Source organism: Sorex araneus, chromosome 3 (assembly GCF_027595985.1).
Source record: "Sorex araneus isolate mSorAra2 chromosome 3, mSorAra2.pri, whole genome shotgun sequence".
Taxonomy (NCBI): Eukaryota; Metazoa; Chordata; class Mammalia; order Eulipotyphla; family Soricidae; genus Sorex; species Sorex araneus.
In genome coordinates this window covers 73,370,870-73,389,706 of record NC_073304.1, presented here as the reverse complement: position 1 = coordinate 73,389,706, position 18,837 = coordinate 73,370,870, and the positions used below count along the sequence as shown (strand labels likewise).

General features: G+C 63.7%; 1 protein-coding gene across 6 annotated transcripts; it reads left to right on the top strand.

Moving 5' to 3' along the window:
- Positions 1-229: 229 nt before the first annotated feature.
- On the top strand, positions 230-17,568 carry CARMIL3 (capping protein regulator and myosin 1 linker 3). Of its 6 annotated transcripts, none has more exons than XM_055130897.1 (40): positions 230-467; positions 1,831-1,921; positions 2,221-2,271; positions 2,353-2,412; positions 2,481-2,596; positions 2,773-2,870; positions 3,078-3,148; positions 3,532-3,605; positions 3,773-3,848; positions 3,938-4,026; positions 4,457-4,551; positions 4,758-4,844; positions 5,015-5,124; positions 5,241-5,318; positions 5,746-5,822; positions 5,903-6,007; positions 6,101-6,170; positions 6,620-6,701; positions 6,820-6,916; positions 7,024-7,078; positions 7,158-7,330; positions 7,468-7,536; positions 7,727-7,820; positions 7,989-8,087; positions 8,675-8,803; positions 8,943-9,056; positions 10,090-10,265; positions 11,078-11,165; positions 11,288-11,425; positions 11,654-11,717; positions 11,805-12,013; positions 12,328-12,428; positions 12,894-13,209; positions 13,496-13,624; positions 14,908-14,974; positions 15,066-15,155; positions 16,553-16,671; positions 16,752-16,932; positions 17,041-17,151; positions 17,275-17,568. In XM_055130897.1, exons 1-40 carry the CDS (start codon positions 364-366, stop codon positions 17,301-17,303), a joined length of 4,182 nt encoding a protein of 1,393 aa, XP_054986872.1. In that variant the 5' UTR covers positions 230-363; the 3' UTR covers positions 17,304-17,568. The 6 variants fall into 6 exon arrangements, with proteins under 6 accessions (XP_054986872.1, XP_054986873.1, XP_054986870.1 ...); XM_055130898.1 differs by having other exon boundaries at positions 231-467; positions 17,278-17,568; XM_055130900.1 differs by having other exon boundaries at positions 259-467; positions 1,827-1,921; positions 17,278-17,568.
- Positions 17,569-18,837: the final 1,269 nt, after the last annotated feature.

Genomic DNA, 18,837 nt, shown 5'->3' with positions numbered 1-18,837 from the left:
GGAGAAAGAGGAGAGGGGTGATCCCTGGGACTACAAACAAAAGACTCGGGGTCCTGCTCACGGGGCAGTCGGAGGGGGCCCGGAAAGCGGGCGCACTGCTGCCCCCGGCCCCGGGGGAGGCCCGCATGCGGGCAGCGCGCGCGGGAGCCCGCGGAGTGGGAGGGGGCGCGGGGTCTCCTGCGGGGCGGAGCGCGGCGCGCGTGCGCAGTGAGGCGGGGGCCGGGCGGGGCGGGGGCCGCGCGCGGGGCGGGGGGTGCGGGAGGAGGAGGAGGAGGAGGAGGAGGAGCGCGGCCGCCCTGACGGGAGCGGGCTCGGCGGCTGCGGCAGCCTCAGCGCCCGGGCCCTGCCGGAGCCGGGTCTAGCATGTGCCGCGGCTCCCGGGCGGCGGCGCGGCGGCGGCGGCGGCTCCACTGCAGCGGCGGCGGTCATGGCCAAGTCCGGCGCGGAGCTCACCCGCGAGCTGCAAGGTACGAGGCTGCGGGGGTCTCCGGGACGCCCCGTCTCCAGCCCAGCCCCGGTGCCTCCCCCCGCCCCCCCCGCCACGACACGCGCGCGCGCACACACACACACACACACACACCTCCCTCCTCTCCTGCACCCCGGTCCCGACCGTCCTCCGCTGCGCGCCCCGCCAGGACCTTTCCTGTCCCGGAGCCTCCTGGCTCGATTCGTCGGGGACAGCAGCCGTCACCGTGCTTCCCCCGAAGGTTGACCCTCGCCCCTCCCACCCCCCTCCCCAGCCTCGGCCAGGTGTCCACTCTCCCCCATCCTGCGAGTCCCCGCTGCCCCGCCGGGCGCTGGGAGCTGCCCCTGGTCCTGACCGCCTCCCCTCTCTGCACACCCGCCCTCCTCGCGGCCCCGCCCCGGAACCGGCCCGGGAGGGCCCCCCTCCCCCTTAGGAGGCCCCTGGGACACAGGAGGGGAGTGGAGAAAAGAGGCCTGGATTGGAGCTGAGACCCTGCGCGGGTCTCTGCGGCGCCTCCCACCGCCAACCCCCTCCCCGTCCCAGCCTGCCCGCTGCGGGTCACCCCATGCGCCCGCCAGGCCGCTCCTGTGCGCGGTGGTTCTCAGACTCCAGCGAGGTCTGACCCCCAGGGCCGCCCTGACCGTGACCCACCCCACTGCCCGCAGATTCAGGAGCACAGGCCAACCCAGCGCCCGGAGCAGGGCGAGCACGCTGCACCCCCACAGTGTCCCACACCGCGCTTGCAGGTGTATGTACCCCGGTCTTCACAGAAACTGCACAGTCGCCTTCACACACACAGGGTTTGCCGACAGGGGTGTACAGAGCTCACTTAGACACTAACTTCTTCCCACCCCTAAGCCACAGCATACACGCGCGCACACACACACATGCCTTTCACCACAACACAGCTACTCATTCACACTCCTCCCCTCTCACCTCACGCTGGCATGCACACCCCGAAATCATCAGACCGAGTAAAAGGCAAATGCACACCCAGATCCCCCAGAAGACAGTCCCAGGGACACCCCCACGCCCCCACGCACTGACTCACTGTGTGTCTCCGGCTGCTGGCATGCATGGGCTGGAAAGATCCTTCACACCCTCAGAAGTGTAAGACACACCCTCCCACGGTGCCTCTACGCACTTGCCCTGATGCAGGTGGCCCCTCCCCGTACCCCAGCCTCCTCCATACCCCCCTCCCCCATCCCTCTCACAGAGAACAGCACCCAGGCAGGCTCTGTCCCTGCCCTACGCTACCACTACCGCTCTCTCATTCTCCCTCCTCCCATCTGACCTGGGGAGCCCCGTGGGGGCAGCCGGAGCAGGGCTGAGGTAGCACTGAGCAGCCCCCTCCCCACAGACAGCATCCGCCGGTGTCTGAGCCATGGGGCTGTGCTGCAGCAGCATCGCGTGAAGCTGGAGACCAAGCCCAAGAAGTTTGAGGACCGCGTGCTGGTGAGGGCTCTGGGCTGGGGGCATCTGGGTGATGCAGGCAAGGAGCCTGGGGACGGAGGGGACAGAGGTGGGGAGCCGTGAGGAGATGCAGCCAGGGAGAGAGGCAGCAGGCCGCATGAGGTGCATGCTCAGGAGCTAAGGGTGGGGTGTCATGAATGCTGGGATCACTGCTATGAGGGGACTCGAGGAACAGGGTCTCCCAGCTCAAGACCAAGTGATTTTCCTCTCTCTATATATATTATATATAATATATGTATGTATATATGTATAATTCTCTCCCTCCCCCCCTCTCTCTCTAGGCTCTGACCTCCTGGCGCCTCCACCTCTTCCCCATTAAAGTCCCCGCCAAGGTGAGTGGTGCCGGGGAGCTTGGCATGGTTCCCTCCTCACCCCTTCCCTGTGCCGTGCTGAGCGGAGCCCCATACCCCTAGGTGGAAAGCTCCTTCAACGTGCTGGAGATCCGCGCCTTCAACACCCTCGCCCAGAACCAGGTGAGCACAGGACTGGGGACACCAGTGGGAGGGGGCGGTGTGTGTCTGAAGCCTGCTGCTCTCCCCAGATCCTTGTGGAGACCGAGCGTGGCATGGTGAGCCTGCGGCTGCCCTCAGCCGAGAGCGTGGACCAGGTGACACGCCACGTGAGCACGGCCCTCTCCAAGGTCTGCCCAGGCCCCGGGTGAGTGGCGGAGGCCTGGCTCCCCGGACCCCGTGGTCCGTTCCTCCTTCCCCTCCCCGCCCCTTCATGGGGGCACACCAAGGAGAAGAGGTTTCTCCTGCCCCCTCTCAGAGGGGCCAGAAGCTGGACCAGGGGGAGAGGGGCAAGTCTCTGAGATGGATTTGCTCATCTTTCAGGTGCCTAATCCGGCGTGGAAATGCAGACACCCCAGAAGGGCCCCGGGACACCTCCCCCAACTCCGAGACGTCCACATCCACCACTCACAGTGTGTGCGGTGAGCAGGGGCAGACTCGGGAGGGCACATCAGAAGCCCCTGCCCAGAATGCGGTGTAGACAGGGCTGTGCCGGCCTGTGACCCCACCCCACCTCTGGGCCATAGAAGTCCACCCTGTAGGAGGCCCCCACCTGCCCTTTCCTTCAGCCCCAGGCTCTCTCCCACCACGTGGCTCCTCATGGAGCCAGCCCACCCCCTGCCTCACAGGTGGCTTCTCTGAGACCTACGCAGCCTTGTGCGACTACAACGGGCTGCACTGCCGCGAGGAGGTGCAATGGGTGCGTGGGGCGGGGCCCGCAGGTGGGCCTGGGACCAACGGGTGGAGTGAGGAGGAAGGAGAGGGAAAGAAGGAAAGAGGAGGGAGGAGGAAGAGGAGGAGCAGTGGGAGGAGGGGTGAGGAAAGGGAGGAGGGAGACAGGAGGGAAGGGGAGGGGAGGAGGGAGGACTAAGGAAGAGGGGGAGGAGGGGAGGTAGGAGAAAGGGGTAGAGGAAGAGAGAGCAGAGGGGAGGGGAAGAGCCCGAGGAGGGAGAGGGGGAGAGGGAGGAGGGAGAAGTCACAAAGAGGGAGGGAAAAGGGGCAGAAGAAGGGGAGAGGAGAGAGAGGTGGGGGAGCAGCAGCAGGAGCAGGAATGCAGGGGTGAGCCAGTCCCACCTCCCCAAGGATGTGGACACCATCTACCACGCCGAGGATAACCGGGAGTTCAATCTTCTGGACTTCAGCCACCTGGAGAGTAGGTAAGCCCAAGGCAGGGGCCCCGAGTCCAGCCCAGCCTGGCCCTGGCCCTTCCAGATTTGCCCTTCCGCTGGCTTTCCTGCTGCCCCGCCTCTGTCCCCCTCAACCCCCCAACTGCTGGCCCCCAGCCAGCTGCTCCCCGCATCCCTGCTCCTTCCCGCTCCCACAGAGATCTGGCCCTCATGGTGGCCGCCCTGGCCTACAACCAGTGGTTCACCAAGCTCTACTGCAAGGACCTGCGGCTGGTAGGGACCAGTAACCCTGTCGCGGATGGAGTGGGGGCGGGGGGGACCACCTCTCTGACTCTGGACCACAAGACTCCCTGTGTCCACAGGGCTCAGAAGTGCTGGAACAGGTGCTACATACCCTCAGCAAGTCGGGAAGCCTCGAGGAGCTGGTGATGGACAACGCCGGCCTTAAGACGTGAGGCCAGCCTCCTGCCTGGCCAGTAGTGCCCCGATATAGCCATAGGGTTCCAAGGCTCCAAGCATGGGATCGGCCTCTGAGCTAGGTCCTCCAGTACTTCACTTCACTGCAGAGGAGATTGGGCATCGGTCAAGCGGGGCCTTCCCTATCCCCTTAGCCTGCCCTCCCACCCCCAACAAACAGCCTCCCCTCTGTCTCCTTCCTCCCTCCATTCCTGAGCGGGGTGGGCCGCCCCGGGCCTGAGGACCCACAGCTGGTCTTCATCCCAGCAGGACTCCCGGTTCCAGGCGCTGGGCGCTGGCGTGGGGGCTCCCTGGTAGACCCCCCCCCGGGGGCCCTGTGGTTCAGCCCCAAGCAGACAGGCAGAGGAGGAGGGAAGCCCCGGGGGGTTCTGGGACAAACAAGTCCTTCCTCCCCTTCCCCGAAGGGACTTTGTCCAGAAGCTGGCCGGGGTGTTTGGGGAGAACGGGAGCTGTGTGCTGCATGCCCTCACTCTGTCCCACAACCCCATCGAGGACAAGGGTGAGCCCCAGCCCTGAATCTCACCCCCACCGCCACGCAGACCCCGTCCTCACCCAGAGCCCCACCGGAGTCTGAACAGGGCTCTCCCACCCGCTGCCGACCCCTGCCCCACTCTGCCATCCTCAACCCCAAGCCCGCGCCCCCGCCCTGGAGCCCCCCTGTGCCGCCCAGCCACTCCCGGGGCCCATTTGTCTCTCCCTCCCCAGGGTTCCTCAGTCTGAGCCAGCAGCTCCTCTGCTTCCCCACGGGCCTCACCAAGCTGTGCCTGGCCAAGACTGCCATTTCTCCCCGAGGTACTTGTCCCCGCCTCGGACCCCTGACCCCCCTCAGCACTGCCCACGGCATCCTAGGGGTGGAAGGAGGGAAAAGCGCCCTGTAGGGGAACACTCAAAGTTATGTCCCGAGGGAAGAGGTGGTAGTGGGGTGCAGCCAGCCCCATCCCTGTGCCCCCCACTTTGCTCAGGGCTCCAGGCGCTGGGCCAGACCTTTGGGGCCAACCCGGCCTTTGCCAGCTCCCTTCGATACCTGGACCTGAGCAAGAACCCCGGGCTGCTCGCCACGGATGAGGCCAACGTGAGTCCACGAGCCACAGCCTGGAGCCTGTGCCCAGGCCCCGGGCCAAGCGAGACCTGTGCCCATCCTGGGGGGGGTCTCCGGCCTGCCCTGCAGCCCTCTGTGCCTCCTCCCAGGCCCTGTACAGTTTCCTGGCACAGCCCAACGCGCTGGTTCACCTGGACCTGGCGGGGACGGACTGCGCCATTGACCTGGTGAGGGGGGCTGGGGGGCGCCCAGGGTGGGTCTGTGCGCTCACTCCCCTCCTGGACTTCCTGCCTGTATCCTGGTAGCCACCCCAGGTGGCACTGACTGTCCCTCAAAACCCAACTGAGTCCTGCAGGACGGAAGGAAGCTGCCCTAACCTGAATGGGGCACCTGTGGGGGTCACCCGGGAGGCTGACCTGGTCTTGCTCCACACGGCCACTGCCTGGCCTCTCTCTGCCACCACTGGGGCCTGCAGGGGAGGACAGCCCCTGTCTACAGAGGGGAAATTGAGGCTAAGTGGGCCTCCATAGCAGTGGGGTCACACAGGCTGTCCCAGAGGGCAAGTGCCAAGACCTTGATGGGGATTCAGGGGTTGTCACCATCCAACCCCCTCCAACATGATGCCCAACAAGATGCACCTCATCTGTCCCCCAGCTTCTGGGCGCCCTGCTGCATGGATGCTGCTCCCACCTCACCTACCTCAACCTGGCACGCAACAGCTGCTCCCACAGGTGGGCACATGGGGCGCGGGGGCAGATGGGGGCAGGCTCTGGGTGTGGCCCCTCCCTCACTGACCCCAGGGTCTCCACAGGAAAGGCCGGGAGGCCCCACCAGCCTTCAAGCAATTCTTCAGCAGCGCCTACACACTGAGCCACGTCAACCTGTCGACCACGAGGCTGCCCCTGGAGGCCCTCAGGTCGGGTGGGTGCAGGGTTGGGGGGTGTCCGCAGGGGCGGTGTGAGGAAAGGGGGTAAGGGGTAAAGGTGGCCTGCTGACCTTCCTCCCACAGGGCACTGCTGCATGGCCTCTCCCTCAACAGCCACCTCAGCGACCTGCACCTGGACCTCAGCAGCTGTGAGGTGAGGCAGCGCCCCCCCACCCCCGCCTCTCCACCTGCTGCCCACCCCCACCCCCCGTTTATTTCTCTGGCCCTGGCTCCATCCTGCCTCGATGCTGCCACTGCTGTGACTCACCCACCCCAGCCTGACCACATGTCCACTGTCAGCTCAGGGCCTCAGGGCTGAGCCTCTCTCTTCTCCAGAGGTCATAAACTGTGTCCCCCTGTAACGCTTGGGGCTGGGAGATTCCGGGCGCACCCGCCAGAGGGCAGCCGCCCGCTGTCTCCGGGCAGGAGCGGAGGCCGGGCGTGCCTTCTGAAGGGAGGGGAGAGCCCAAGGAAGACTCTAGATCAAGAGAAGGGACCTCTGGGCTGTACCCGTGGGACTCCCTGGACTCCGCGTATTAGAGATGCTCCGTGTGTGCCCCCTGCCCGCCCGCCTTCCCGCTTCACCCTGCCGTGTCTCTGCAGCTCCGCTCCGCAGGAGCTCAGGCTTTGCAGGAGCAGCTGGGGGCTGTCACCTGTGTGGGCAGCCTGGACCTGTCAGACAATGGTAAGTGGGCTCACTTCCCTTTTGGGATGCTGGCGGGGAGCCCCCCGGGGCAGCCGGGACCTGAAGGACGCGGGAGAAGCTTTCAATAGGAGACTCAGGCCAGGCCTCTCCCGGCCAGGGTTCGACTCGGACCTCCTGACACTGGTGCCGGCGCTTGGCAAGAACAAGTCTCTCAAGCACCTGTTCCTGGGAAAGAACTTCAATGTCAAGGCCAAGTGCGGCCCCTTTCCCGGCCCCAGACCCTCGCGGCCCCGCCCCTTCAGACTCCTCAGGCTTTCTGCCGTCCCTGCCCTGACTCGGGCCTGTTCTGCACACCCCACAGGACCCTGGAGGAGATCCTGCACAAGCTGGTGCAGCTGATCCAGGAGGAGGACTGTGTGAGTGCCGGGCAGGGCTGAAGGGGACCCGGGAGGGTGGGGGACTGTGGGGGCTGGGCCCAACCCCCACCGCGCCCAGTCCCTGCAGTCGCTGTCGGTGGCTGACTCCCGGCTGAAGCTGCGCACCAGCATCCTCATCAACGCCCTGGGCAGCAACACCTGCCTGGCCAAGGTGGATCTCAGCGGGAATGGCATGGAGGACATCGGGGCCAAGATGCTGTCCAAGGCTCTCCAGATCAACTCCTCCCTCAGGTGCACCCCTGAGGAGCCCCGTCTCAAAACTACCTCAGTCAGACCCGGGAGCAGGGGGAGGGGCTCCAGAGGGGGCCAAGCCCCTAGCAGGGACCTCGAGGGAAGGGGTGCCAAGCCAATGCCCACACTCTCCCCAGAACCATCCTGTGGGATCGGAACAACACATCGGCCCTGGGCTTTCTGGACATCGCGAGGGCCCTGGAGAGGTGAGTGTCCCCAGGCTCTGGTCCGCGCCCCCAGGTGCCCTGAGCTTAGGCCAGGGCTGCACCCCACCAACCTGGCCCGCCTGCTGTGTGTGCGGAGGAGGTGCCTCGGACGAACGCGGCGGCCAGCGAGGATGGGGTGCGGTCTCTGCGCACCTCTCCCTGCACCCAGCTGCGCCACCGTGTCCCACAGCAACCACACGCTGCGCTTCATGTCCTTCCCGGTGAGCGACATCTCCCAAGCCTACCGCAGCGCCCCGGAGCGCACAGAGGACGTCTGGCAGAAGGTAGGGGCGAGGGGCGTGGCCTTGAGAAGGCACGGTCTGTGGGCGTGGTTCTGAGGGGCGTGGTTTCGTTAGAGGGCGTGGTCTGGGATGGGGCTTGTTGGGCGTAGTCTGTAGTGCGGGGGCGTGGTCATCCTGCGGGCCCCGCCCTGATCCCGGCCCCAACCTCAGATCCAGTGGTGCCTGGTGAGGAATAACCACTCGCAGACGTGCCCCCAGGAGCAGGCATTCCGGTTGCAGCAGGGCCTGGTGACCAGCAGCGCCGAGCAAGTAAACGTTTCCTCCCGAACGCCTGGGACTAACGCAGGGCATGCCATGGACTTGGGTGGGTGAGGCTGGGGGGTTAATTGAGGGAAGGAAGGGCCACAAAACAGGCATGATAGAGACCTCGTGTGGTCCCATAACTGGACTGAACATGTGGGAGGCAGAAAGACACTCCAAATACAGGCCCCAAGCCTGCGAGGTGAGGCCATACGAGCAAGGAGGGGTGAGGGGCGCAGACAAGGGACACTGGGGACCGTGGGAGCACCACTGGGCAGTTAAGAAGGGAACCCTGGGGCTAGAGCAATAGCATAGCGGGTAGGACGTTTGCCTTTCACGCAGCCGACCCAAGTTTGATTCCCAGCATCCCATATGGTCCCCTGAGCACTGCAGGAGTAATTCCTGAATGCAGTCAGGAGTAACCCCTGTGCGTTGCCAGGTGTGATCCAAAAAGCAAAAAAAAAAAAAAAAAAAGGGAAGCCTGAGGCTGCTGGGAGCACTGTAGTGGTTAGGGCACATCCCTGGCAGATGCCCGGGTTTGGTTCCCACCATCATGGGTCCCCCAGGGTCCCCCTGACCTCTGCGCTGTGCTCCAGATGCTGCAGCGGCTGTGCGGGCGCGTGCAGGAGGAGGTGCGGGCCCTGAGACTCTGCCCACTGGAGCCCGTGCAGGACGAGCTGCTCTATGCCAGGGACCTCATCAAGGATGCCAAGAACTCGAGGGCGGTGAGTGCCCACGGCCCCTCCCAGCACAAGAGGCCAGCCGTGCAAGCAGGCATGCCTGGGCCCTGCCCTCCGAGACCAGCACCCCAAGCACCCCGTCAGGCCAGGTTCTGGCTTCTGAGGGGAACGCCTTCCTTCTCAGCTGTTTCCCAGCCTCTACGAGCTAGGCCACGTGCTGGCCAACGATGGGCCTGTGCGGCAGAGATTGGAGTCAGTGGCCAGTGAGGTGTCCAAGGCTGTGGACAAGGAGCTACAGGCAAGTCCTAGGGAGGGGTCCAGCATGGACGGAGCCACACTGCCCAAGGCTGAGGTCAGTGGGAAGAGATTAGTAGGGACAAGAAGGAAATGCAGGACCCGGGGGTCGGCTGATCCAATGGGCAGGAGAACAGCCTGTGTGTTCACAAGGCTCCTGGTTCAATCCCCAGCTCCACCAGCACTGCCAGGCATCGCCCTGATGGTCTCCAGAGAAGCACAGTGCAGTCCAGGTGGCTCCAGCCTGATCTCCGAGCCATCAGGCCCCCCCAAAACTGTGGCCCTTGTACCCTCCCCCAAGACTGCTTGGGAGGTTCCCCCCACCCAAAATTTTAAAAATAGGGGCTGGAGTGATAGCACAGCAGATAGGGCGTTTGCCTTAGGATTCCTGAGTGCAGAGCCAGGAGTAACCCCTGTGCATCACCGGGTGTGACCCAAAAAGCAAAAAAAAAAAAAAAAAAAATTAAATAAAAGGAATGCAGGAGGCTGGAGCGATAGCACAGCGGGTAGGGCATTTGCCTTGCACACTGCTGACCCGGGTTCAATTCCCACCATCCCATATGGTCCCCCGAGCACCGCCAGGAGTAATTCCTGAGTACAGAGCCAGGAGTAACCCCTGTGCATCGCCAGGTGTGACCAAAAAAACAAAAAGAAAAGGAATGCAGATTTGAGACCATTGTGCCTTGGCGTTGCTAGAAGACAGTCTCAGACTTTATAACTTTGATCTTGTCCCCTAAACTCTGAAATCACTCCACAGACCTCTAAACCTCAAGCCGTGGAGAAGTATGGAAGGCACTCTGGTCAGCTTACAGGCGACTAAGGTCCCCGGGCCCTGCTGCAAATCAGCTCTCGGGCTCCCCCTAGGGGGCTGCAGTAGAACAGCTCCAAGGGCCTGAGAGCTCCCGGGGCTGAGTGCTCACAAAACTACCTGTGGCACCTCCTGGTGTGTCCCCAGACTAAAAACGCTTAAACCAGCCTTTCCCACTGTGGGGCCAGCCTGACCCTGCTCCCCACGTGGGGTTCTGGCCTCCCACCAGGTGATTCTGGAGTCCATGGTCAGCCTGACGCAGGAGTTATGCCCCGTGGCCATGCGGGTGGCTGAGGGGCACAACAAGATGCTGAGCAATGTGGCCGAGCGCGTCACGGTGCCCAGGAACTTCATCCGAGGGGCGTTGCTGGAGCAGGCGGGACAAGACATTCAGAACAAGCTGGAGTGAGCAGTGGGCAGGGCTAGGAGCGGGTCGAGGGGACTCAGCCCAAAGCACTTAGGGGCTGGGGGAGGGGGCCAACCCCTCAGCAATGAATAATGAAAGGCACAGTCTCCGTGACAAGGCTGAGTCTTTGCCCTCCGACTGCCCTGATTGTATTCCACCCTCTCATTGCCCTGTGCCCTCACTCTGGTAGGACCCCAACACACTGCAGGAGAGACCACAAACACACATACACATGCATGTATGCACACATGCACAGGTATACACACGCGCACACACACACACACACACACGCACACACACCACTGTAGAAGAGACCACGCACAGAGTGACCGCAAACACATTCACACCAGCAGTGGCCCCCCGAAACAGCTCCAACATTGAGGTCATTTCCTTCTCCCCAGTTCCCATGGCACCAGCACGTTCACCCTCTGTCTGCCTGTCCCCACTCACACAGCAGAGGAAGGGAGTCCACAGTCCTGCAAGCAGCCCACCTAGGAGAGCTGCTCTCTGCTCCCCCAGCATCCCAAGTTACCACTTAGCTCCACTCCACAGAGCTCCAGGGCTGCCTCCCTGCCCCCTTCCTCCACCCTTGCTTGCTTCCCCATGCCCCACCCCACCCTCCAAGGCTGGGAGCACTGTGGGCCAGGTCACCTCTGTGAATAGGCACATGGTGGACCCCAGTGCCTCCTCTTGAAGCTGTGTTCCCCACGGACAGCCAGGCTCGCTAGCTACTCCCTCGGGGGTCCTGGGAATGCTCAGGCTGAAGCTTGGGGGCGGGGAGGGGGTGGCTGAGCAGCCCCTGTGCCCACAGTGAAGTGAAGCTCTCAGTCGTCACCTACTTGACCAACTCCATCGTGGACGAGATCCTGCAGGAGCTCTACCACTCGCACAAGAGCCTGGTGAGGCCCCTGCATCCCTCCACATCGGGCCCCAGTTTCACCCACAGCACCTCCCCCAGTCCCTCAAGGCCATGAGAGGGGGGCAGCTGCCTCGGACTCTGGTCACACCTCTCCTTTCCCAGGCCCGGCACTTGGCCCAGCTGAGGACACTGTCAGACGCATCAGGGGGACTGGGCCAAGGGCAGGACCTGTCCTCCAGGGGCCGAGGCCGGATGCACGAGCACGAGGAGACCACCGATGATGAGCTGGGGACCAATATCGTGAGTGACCCCCTCCCCGACCCCCTCTCCAACCTAGAGCCTGAACCTGCAAAACGGGGTCCCCTTGCAGTCCTCTGGATTCCACAGCCCCTGGCCCACCTCCCAAGGGCCCACCCAACCCAGCCTCCTCCGGGGCCCACAATTCTGCCCCCCACAAGCAGGAAGGTGTCCCTCTGGGAGACTGGGGCCCCTTGCACCCCCGCGCCCACTCCTCTCCGTCTCTTGCAGGACACCATGGCCATCAAAAAGCAGAAACGCTGCCGCAAGATCCGGCCCGTGTCGGCCTTCATCAGTGAGTGCCCAGCCGGGGCTCCCTTCTCCTCTGTCTCACAGTCCCTCAGATGTCCCCTCCAATGGCCCCTCTGCTCCCTCTTCCCAGGTGGAAGTCCTCAGGACATGGAAAGCCAGCTGGGGACCCTGGGGATCCCTCCTGGGTGGTTCTCCGGACTCGGGAGCAGCCAGCCCACAGCCAGTGGCTCCTGGGAAGGCCTCGCCGAGCTGCCCACTCACGGCTATAAACTAAGGCACCAAACACAGGGGAGGCCCCGGCCGCCCAGGACCACCCCTCCTGGACCCGGCCGGCCCAGTGTGAGTCCCTCAGACCGGGAAAGAGAAATGATCTCACTTGAAACTGCAGAGTCGAGGGATTTCGCCTCAGGGCCCTGAGCTCAGAGGCCCCAGCCCCTGGGTGGCGGGGAGTGGGTAGGACCCAGGCAAGCCCTCAGAGAGGAAGGTGGTCCTGTTGGGAAGGGAACTGGACCCCGGCCCGGCCCAGAGAGAAACACCCATCCACCGGCCATGTGAAAGAGAGAAGCGAGACAGGAGCCCAGCTTCAGAAAAGCCGGGGCCAACAGGGAAGGCCCAGAGGGCACAGGACATTCCAGAACCTTCCTCCCCACCAGGTGCCTGTCCCTGCCTCTCGTCAGGAGAACGGGATGGCCACCCGGCTGGACGAGGGGCTGGAGGACTTCTTCAGCCGCAGGGTCATGGATGAAAGCTCCAGGTGGGGTGCCCAGACATTTGGCCTTTCTCAACACCCCCCCCCCCAGCCCAGGAAGGCCTCTCTGTGTCGGTGCCCTGGGCTAGTTTCTGAGACCCCACACACACACACACACACCGTCTTCTCGTCCTTCCCCACCCAGCACCCCACCATGTTCTCTGAAGCTCCTCAGCCAGCAGGGAAGAGGGTCAGGGGTGCAGGGAGAAGGGGAGGCCGCAGGGCCTGCTGTCTGTCACCTCCTGCACGGGCTCCCTGGCATCTGCCCAGAGGAACTGGGTCACCTGGAGAGGCGGGAAGAGGGGGGGCAGGGGGTACCTGGGAGGAAATTGCTGGCTCAGGGGGAAGCGGGGGCGGGCACCATCGCTCCTGGGAGCTGAGTGGAGAGCTTGGCCAAGGTGAGAGAGGAGAGGGGGAGGAGGGGGAGCCCCCAGACTGCCTCCAGCATTGCACCCCACTCCGCCCACCCAGCTACCCTCGGACTCTGAGGACACTTCGGCCAGGCCTCTCCGAGCCGCCGCTGCCCCCACTTCAGAAAAAGAGACGCCGGGGCCTTTTCCACTTCCGCCGGCCACGAAGCTTCAAGGGGGACCGAGGGCCAGGGTCCCCCACCACCGGGCTGCTCCTCCCTCCACCCCCACCCCCACCGCCTACTCAGGAGAGTCCCCCCAGCCCAGACCTCCCCAGCCTGGGCAGCAGCTCCTCCCCCTGCTGGAGCCCCGAGGAGGAGACCAGCCTCCTCCCTGGATTCGGAGGTGGCCGGGGACCTTCTTTCCACCGGAAGATGGTGAGTGAGGCATCGGGGACGGCCGCCTGCTGCTCCCCGCCCGCAATGGCCCCTCCACCCACCTCGCCCCAGGTGACAAGGGGGAGAAGGCTCAGATTCGGGCTTCCGGGGAGCTTCCGATGGCTTGGGAGTGGGGCTGCGTTTGCTGGGACAGTGTTACGTGCCGGCAGGGAGGGGTGCTGGAGAGATGAGGCCAGAGGGACAAGTCCTCCCCTACCCACTCCCGCTCCCTGTGAGCCTCTTTCCCGTGGGGAGAACTGCTTATAAACCCGAGGCTTTGTTCCAGGGCACCGAGGGGGCAGACCCGGGGGAAGGAGGCCAAGCCCCTGGGTCGGCCCAGCAGCCTCGGGTTCATGGGGTGGCCCTCCCCGGACTGGGAAGAGCCAAGGGTTGGAGCTTCGACGGAAAACGAGAGGTGAGGGGCCGGAGAGATAGCACAGTGGGTAGAGCGTTTGCCTTGCACGCGGCCGAACCGGGTTCAATCCCCGGCATCCCATATGGTCCCCTGAACACAGTCAGGAGTAATTCCTGAGTGCAGAGCCAGGAGTCACACCTGAGCATCGCCGGGTGTGACCCAAAAAGCAAAAAGCAAAAAAAAAAAAAAGAGAAAACGAGAGGTGAGGGACACCCAGGGAGACAGCAGGGTCCTGGGGAGCCCTCTGTCTACCACCCCCTCTCATGTCCCTGCATCGGGTCCCCAGACAGTCCTGGGTACGTCCCTCCACCGAGGTCCTCTTTTGCTACTAAAATGTCTGTGGGGGAAAAATACCTCAGGCTGTTTCCCCCGACTTTGGGGTTTTGATCACCAGCATGACATATGGTTTTACCTTCTCCACACACCACCTCCACGTACCGTCTCCACACACGACCTGCTCACTCCTTCTCCACACTCTTCACACACCTTCTCCACACACTTTCTTTACATACTTCTCCCTACACCTGCCCCACACACCACCTGCATTATTACTTACATAATAGTTCTATTTAAGTCAACACTCCCTCCCTTCTTTTTTTTTTAATTGGCTTTTGGCTCACACCTGGGAGTGCCTTGTGGCCATCATCAGGGGAATCGTGCAGTGCCAGATATCAAATCTGGGGCTCCCATAATACAAAGCACGCACTTCCCTTGGGTGCCGTTTTGAGCCCTTCAGCCTGCACCATCTCCTTTTTTTTTTAAAAAAAAACAAACATATATTGGATCTAAGCGTTATCTTCAAATCCACATCCCTATTGGGCTTTTTGGGGATTTTGTCTTGCTTTTCTGTCGGAGGTACTTGGGGGCTACTCCTGGTTCTGTACATTGGGGTCACTCCTGGCAGTGCGGTGGGACCTTGTGGTGCCAGGGATTGAACACAGGCCTCCTCCAACATGCAAACCACGCACTCCTGCCCATTGAAGTGGCTCGAAGCCCTGAGTTTGAACCCCAACGGCCCACCAGTGCAGGTCCCCAAGCTCCACTTTGGTTGACCTCAATGAAAATACATTGTAGGCTTAGAACTAATCATGTTTGTTTGTTTTTTCCTATTACACATTTAGTGAACACATAACTGTTTAGCCTTAATTTGATTCCTGTTAATCGCTTCTGAAGCCCCTTGGGCTGTGGGTCCCAGCGTCTAAATTAAGACGTGATGCCAGGGCAGAGCCCTTGCTGCCTGGCCTGGGGCCCTCCTCAGACCCGACCTGCCTCCCTTCTTCCAGGGCGCAGGCCCGGAGCCAGAGAGCAGCATCCCTGCGTGGCACAAGCGACGTTCTTCAGATGACGCGGGTGAGGGCAGTCCTCTTCCCTCCTCTGACCCCTGTCTCCAGGCCCCTCGTAATCGTCCCTTCCCCACTTCCCTGTCGTCCCTCTCCTCCAGGGCCCGGAGCCTGGAAGCCCCCACCGCCACCCCAAAGCACCAAGCCCAGCTTCAGCGCCATGCGCCGTGCCGAGGCCACCTGGCACATAGGTATGGGGGCCTCTCTCGGGCAGCAACCCCATCCTCGAACCCCACAAACCATGGGCCCTCCTGCTTTGGGGAGTGGACAAGCAAGGTGAAGGGGTGAGGAGCAAACCAATGAAACCGGAAGGAAGTTTACGGAGCCTCCTGCTCCAGACAAAGGGCCTGATAAAAGCCCCCCCACCTCCGACCCAGGTTCTCCTGGGGTGCACACACACCTTGCAGGTGGTTCTGGAAGGTTCTCTGGCCAGCATCTGCAGAGTTGCCCACTCTAAAACAGCCTCCTTGGGGCTGGAACGATAGCACAGTGGGTAGGGCATTTGCCTTGCACATGGCCGACCCAGGTTCGATTCCCAGCATCCCATATCGTCCCTGAGCACCGCCAGGGGTAATTCCTGAGTGCAGAGCCAGGAGTGACCCCTGTGCATTGCCGGGTGTGACCCAAAAAGAAAAAAACAAAACAAAACAGCTTCCTTTTCCCGCTTACTGGGCAAGAACTTGCCAGCACTGGCCAGTCCTACATGGAACCCTCCAGTACCCTCTGGAAATAGCTCCCTAGGCAGTGCTCAGCTCAGCTCACTGTGTGAGGGGCCCTGAGACCCTGTGGGCTTAGCAGGCCCCTAGCAGGATTGACTGAAAGGGCTCCTTCTCCTCCCCTCCTCTCCCCTCCCCTCCCTTCCCTTGCCCTCTCCTCCTCTCCTTTCCCCTCCGGTTCCCTTCCCTTCCCTCTGACTGGGAGGGAGAGAGCTGGGAGGGTTGTCACAGTGTGGGGGGCTCTTCTGCTGAGCTCAGAGCCTCTGAAAGGAAGGGGCATCAGTGCAGGTCCTCCGTCCACACGGCCACACAGACAGCTCGGACAGACAGACCTGCAGGGGCCTCCAGCCTCCCTCCCCTCCCCGACGGCCCCCGTGAGGCTCCTGCAGCCTCCGCCAAGGCCGGCGATTCCCACACCCAGACTAGGAAAGCGCAAGGAGGGGAGCTGGTCTCAGAGTGGGCTGCGCAGCCCAGGTCACACACCCCCTCAGGGGCTCAGGCTGCCCGAGGAGGAGCCCAGTGGGGGCTGGGGGACAGAGCGGAGGTGCCAGGGGACCTCTCCCAGAGGCTCTTCCCCATCCTCAGGAGACCGTCTGAGGCCTTGGCAAGGCCTGGGCCCTGCAGCCCCAGTGGACAGCCCGGTCCGTGCCTGACCCAAGACCCCCACAGCCCCGGCCCTGGCTCTGCCCTCACGGAATGGTACAGCCAAGGCCAGAGCTCTGGGGAAGGGCAGGGTCAGAGCCTGGGGACTGAGCCCTGAGCAGAGACATGGGATGAAGGGAGCCGGGAGGGGTCTCACGTCCCGACCTCCAGGGCCTGGGGCTCGGGAGACCAGGAGGGTCCTCGACAGCGCCGACCCCTCTCGTCCCCAGCGGAGGAAAGCGCCCCCAGCCTGAGCTGCCAGAGCCCCAGCCCAGCCTCCCAGGAGGGGGAGGAGGAGAAAGGGGGCGCCCTCTTCCCAGAGAGGACTGTTCTCGCCCGGAACGCCAAGGTGAGGGCCGGCCGGCGGGTGGGAAAGATGCCGGTGGCACCCAGGGGCCCACATGACCCCCGTCTTCCTTCTTCTGCCAGCTGCAGGACCCGCCTTTAGCTCCACGGCCCCCTAAGCCCGTGGCTGGCCCCAGGGGCCGCCGACACCCCCAGGAGCCGGGGAGCAGGGAGGAGGCAGACGCTGGGGGCTCAGCCCCCGGAATGAGCAAACCACGGCTGAGGCTGGACGCCCAGCAGGACCAAGAGGAGCCCGAGGTGCAAGGTTTGCCTTGTGGCTGGAGAGGGCCTGGAGGGTCCTGGGCACCCCCTTGCCCATCAGCCAGCCTGTGAACCCCACCAGGGGACAGGCCTGCCTCGGTTGTCTTTTCAGGGCCCCCAGATCCGGGCCGCCGGGCCGCCCCGCTGAAACCCAAGCGGACGCGGCGGGCACAGTCCTGTGACAAGCTGGAGCCTGACCGGAGGCGGCCCCCAGACCCCACAGGTGCCGGTGGGGTGGTCGAGAGGGCGGCCCCCCTTCCCACCCATCTGTCCTACACGGCATGCGCCCCCGCGGGCGGCTGGCTCTCCCTGCCCCGGAAACAGGGGTCCCTGGATTTATCCCCAGCAGGAGCCAGCGAGCCTGGAACAGACTGACAGCCACGGCGGCCCCTCCCAGCCCCCCCCTCGTCTCGAATGTGCCTCACAGGGACTCACACCCCCACACGCCCGCACCTCCAGGCCCCTGCCAGCCCCTGTCTTGGGGGCAGGAGGAGGTGTGGGGACAGGAGGTGGGGGGCAGCCTGGGGAGAGGAGACTCACCGCCTGCCTCTCTCTCTGCAGGGAGCTGGGGGTGGGGGGACGGTGCCTCTATCCCCAGGGGCTCTCTCCCCACTTGTATAGAATAAAAGACCAAAATCACTGCCTGCCTCATCTCTGCTGTCTTCCCCCTCTCCTGCCCCCTGCCATCTGCTCCCCTTCCCACGAACCCCCTCAGTGGGGGGGCACTGGGGTGCAGCCCGGTGCTGGGGGGTGGGGGGGTTCCAGGAGAGGGAGCAGGAAGGAGCAGAACTGCTGACTGAAGGAAGTGCACGGGGTGCCCAGCCCAGGTGGGGTGCCTCGCAGAAGAGACAGGGACAGGGCCAGCGCAGGACCCCCGTGTCCCAGAGACAGAGGAGCAGGCTCGTGTGCTCACGAGTGGCGGCCAGCGGTGCTGTGTCATCCTGGGGGCCCCCCAGGGCGGTCAGCATACTCGGGGATGCACAGGGGGATGTTCCAGAGATGGTCCCCTTGGAGCCAGCCCGGCCAACGGGAGTGCTGGTGGAGGCTCACCCCTCTCGGTGTCCCCCTCTGCCAGGCCCACCCTTTCACTCTCCTGCCCACGGCACCTGCTCTAAACCCCTGAATCTGTCTCAGTGCCCATCAGTCTGTTCGTGCCCTGCTCAATCCCCAGGGGTGCCCCTGACCCTGGCTCAGTGCCAGGCAGCCACCCAGTGGAGGGCACAGAGGCGGGGATTCTCGGGAGCTCTCACTCGGACTCCTCCCAGATCTCCCTGTACCTCAGTGTCCCCCACAAGCACAGCGCCCCGTATCCCATGATGGCTCTCTTCCCCTGGCACTAGAAGGGAGACGAGTTTCTCCCAGACCTGGGTTTCAGGCTGGAGGAGGGGCAGTGCCCCAACAACCGTCCCTCCAGCACGTCCCCTGTGTGGCCAGGACAGGGGACGGAGCCGTCACACCATGGGGGTCCCTGTGCTTGCAAGTCCCTGTTCAACAGTGACTAGAGACCTGGGTGGCTGTGAGGATGAGCATGTGCACTCTGAAGTCTGTGAGGGGCACGTAGAGACACGTCCCACGGTGCTCAGATCGGACAGAGCACTGTGCACAGGAGGGATAAGTGCTACTGCGCTGGCTTCTCTGTGGCCTCAACCGTCCCTAACAAGTGTGCGGTGCAGGCTGGAGACGGGTGTGTCTCCCTGCGTGCGTCTGTGGGGCTGTCACTGTCTCAGCATCACATGTGCTGGCACTCGTGTATGTGTCAGGATACGTGTGAGTCGGGGTGTCCTGGCGCCTGCCCCCCCCATCTCCCGGGTGACTGCGCACGCACCACTGCAGCGGGCCCCTCGGTGGCGGGGGTGGGGGGTGGCGAGGGGAAGATGCGTGTCCCCGAGCCCCCGGGGGTCCTGCCTCT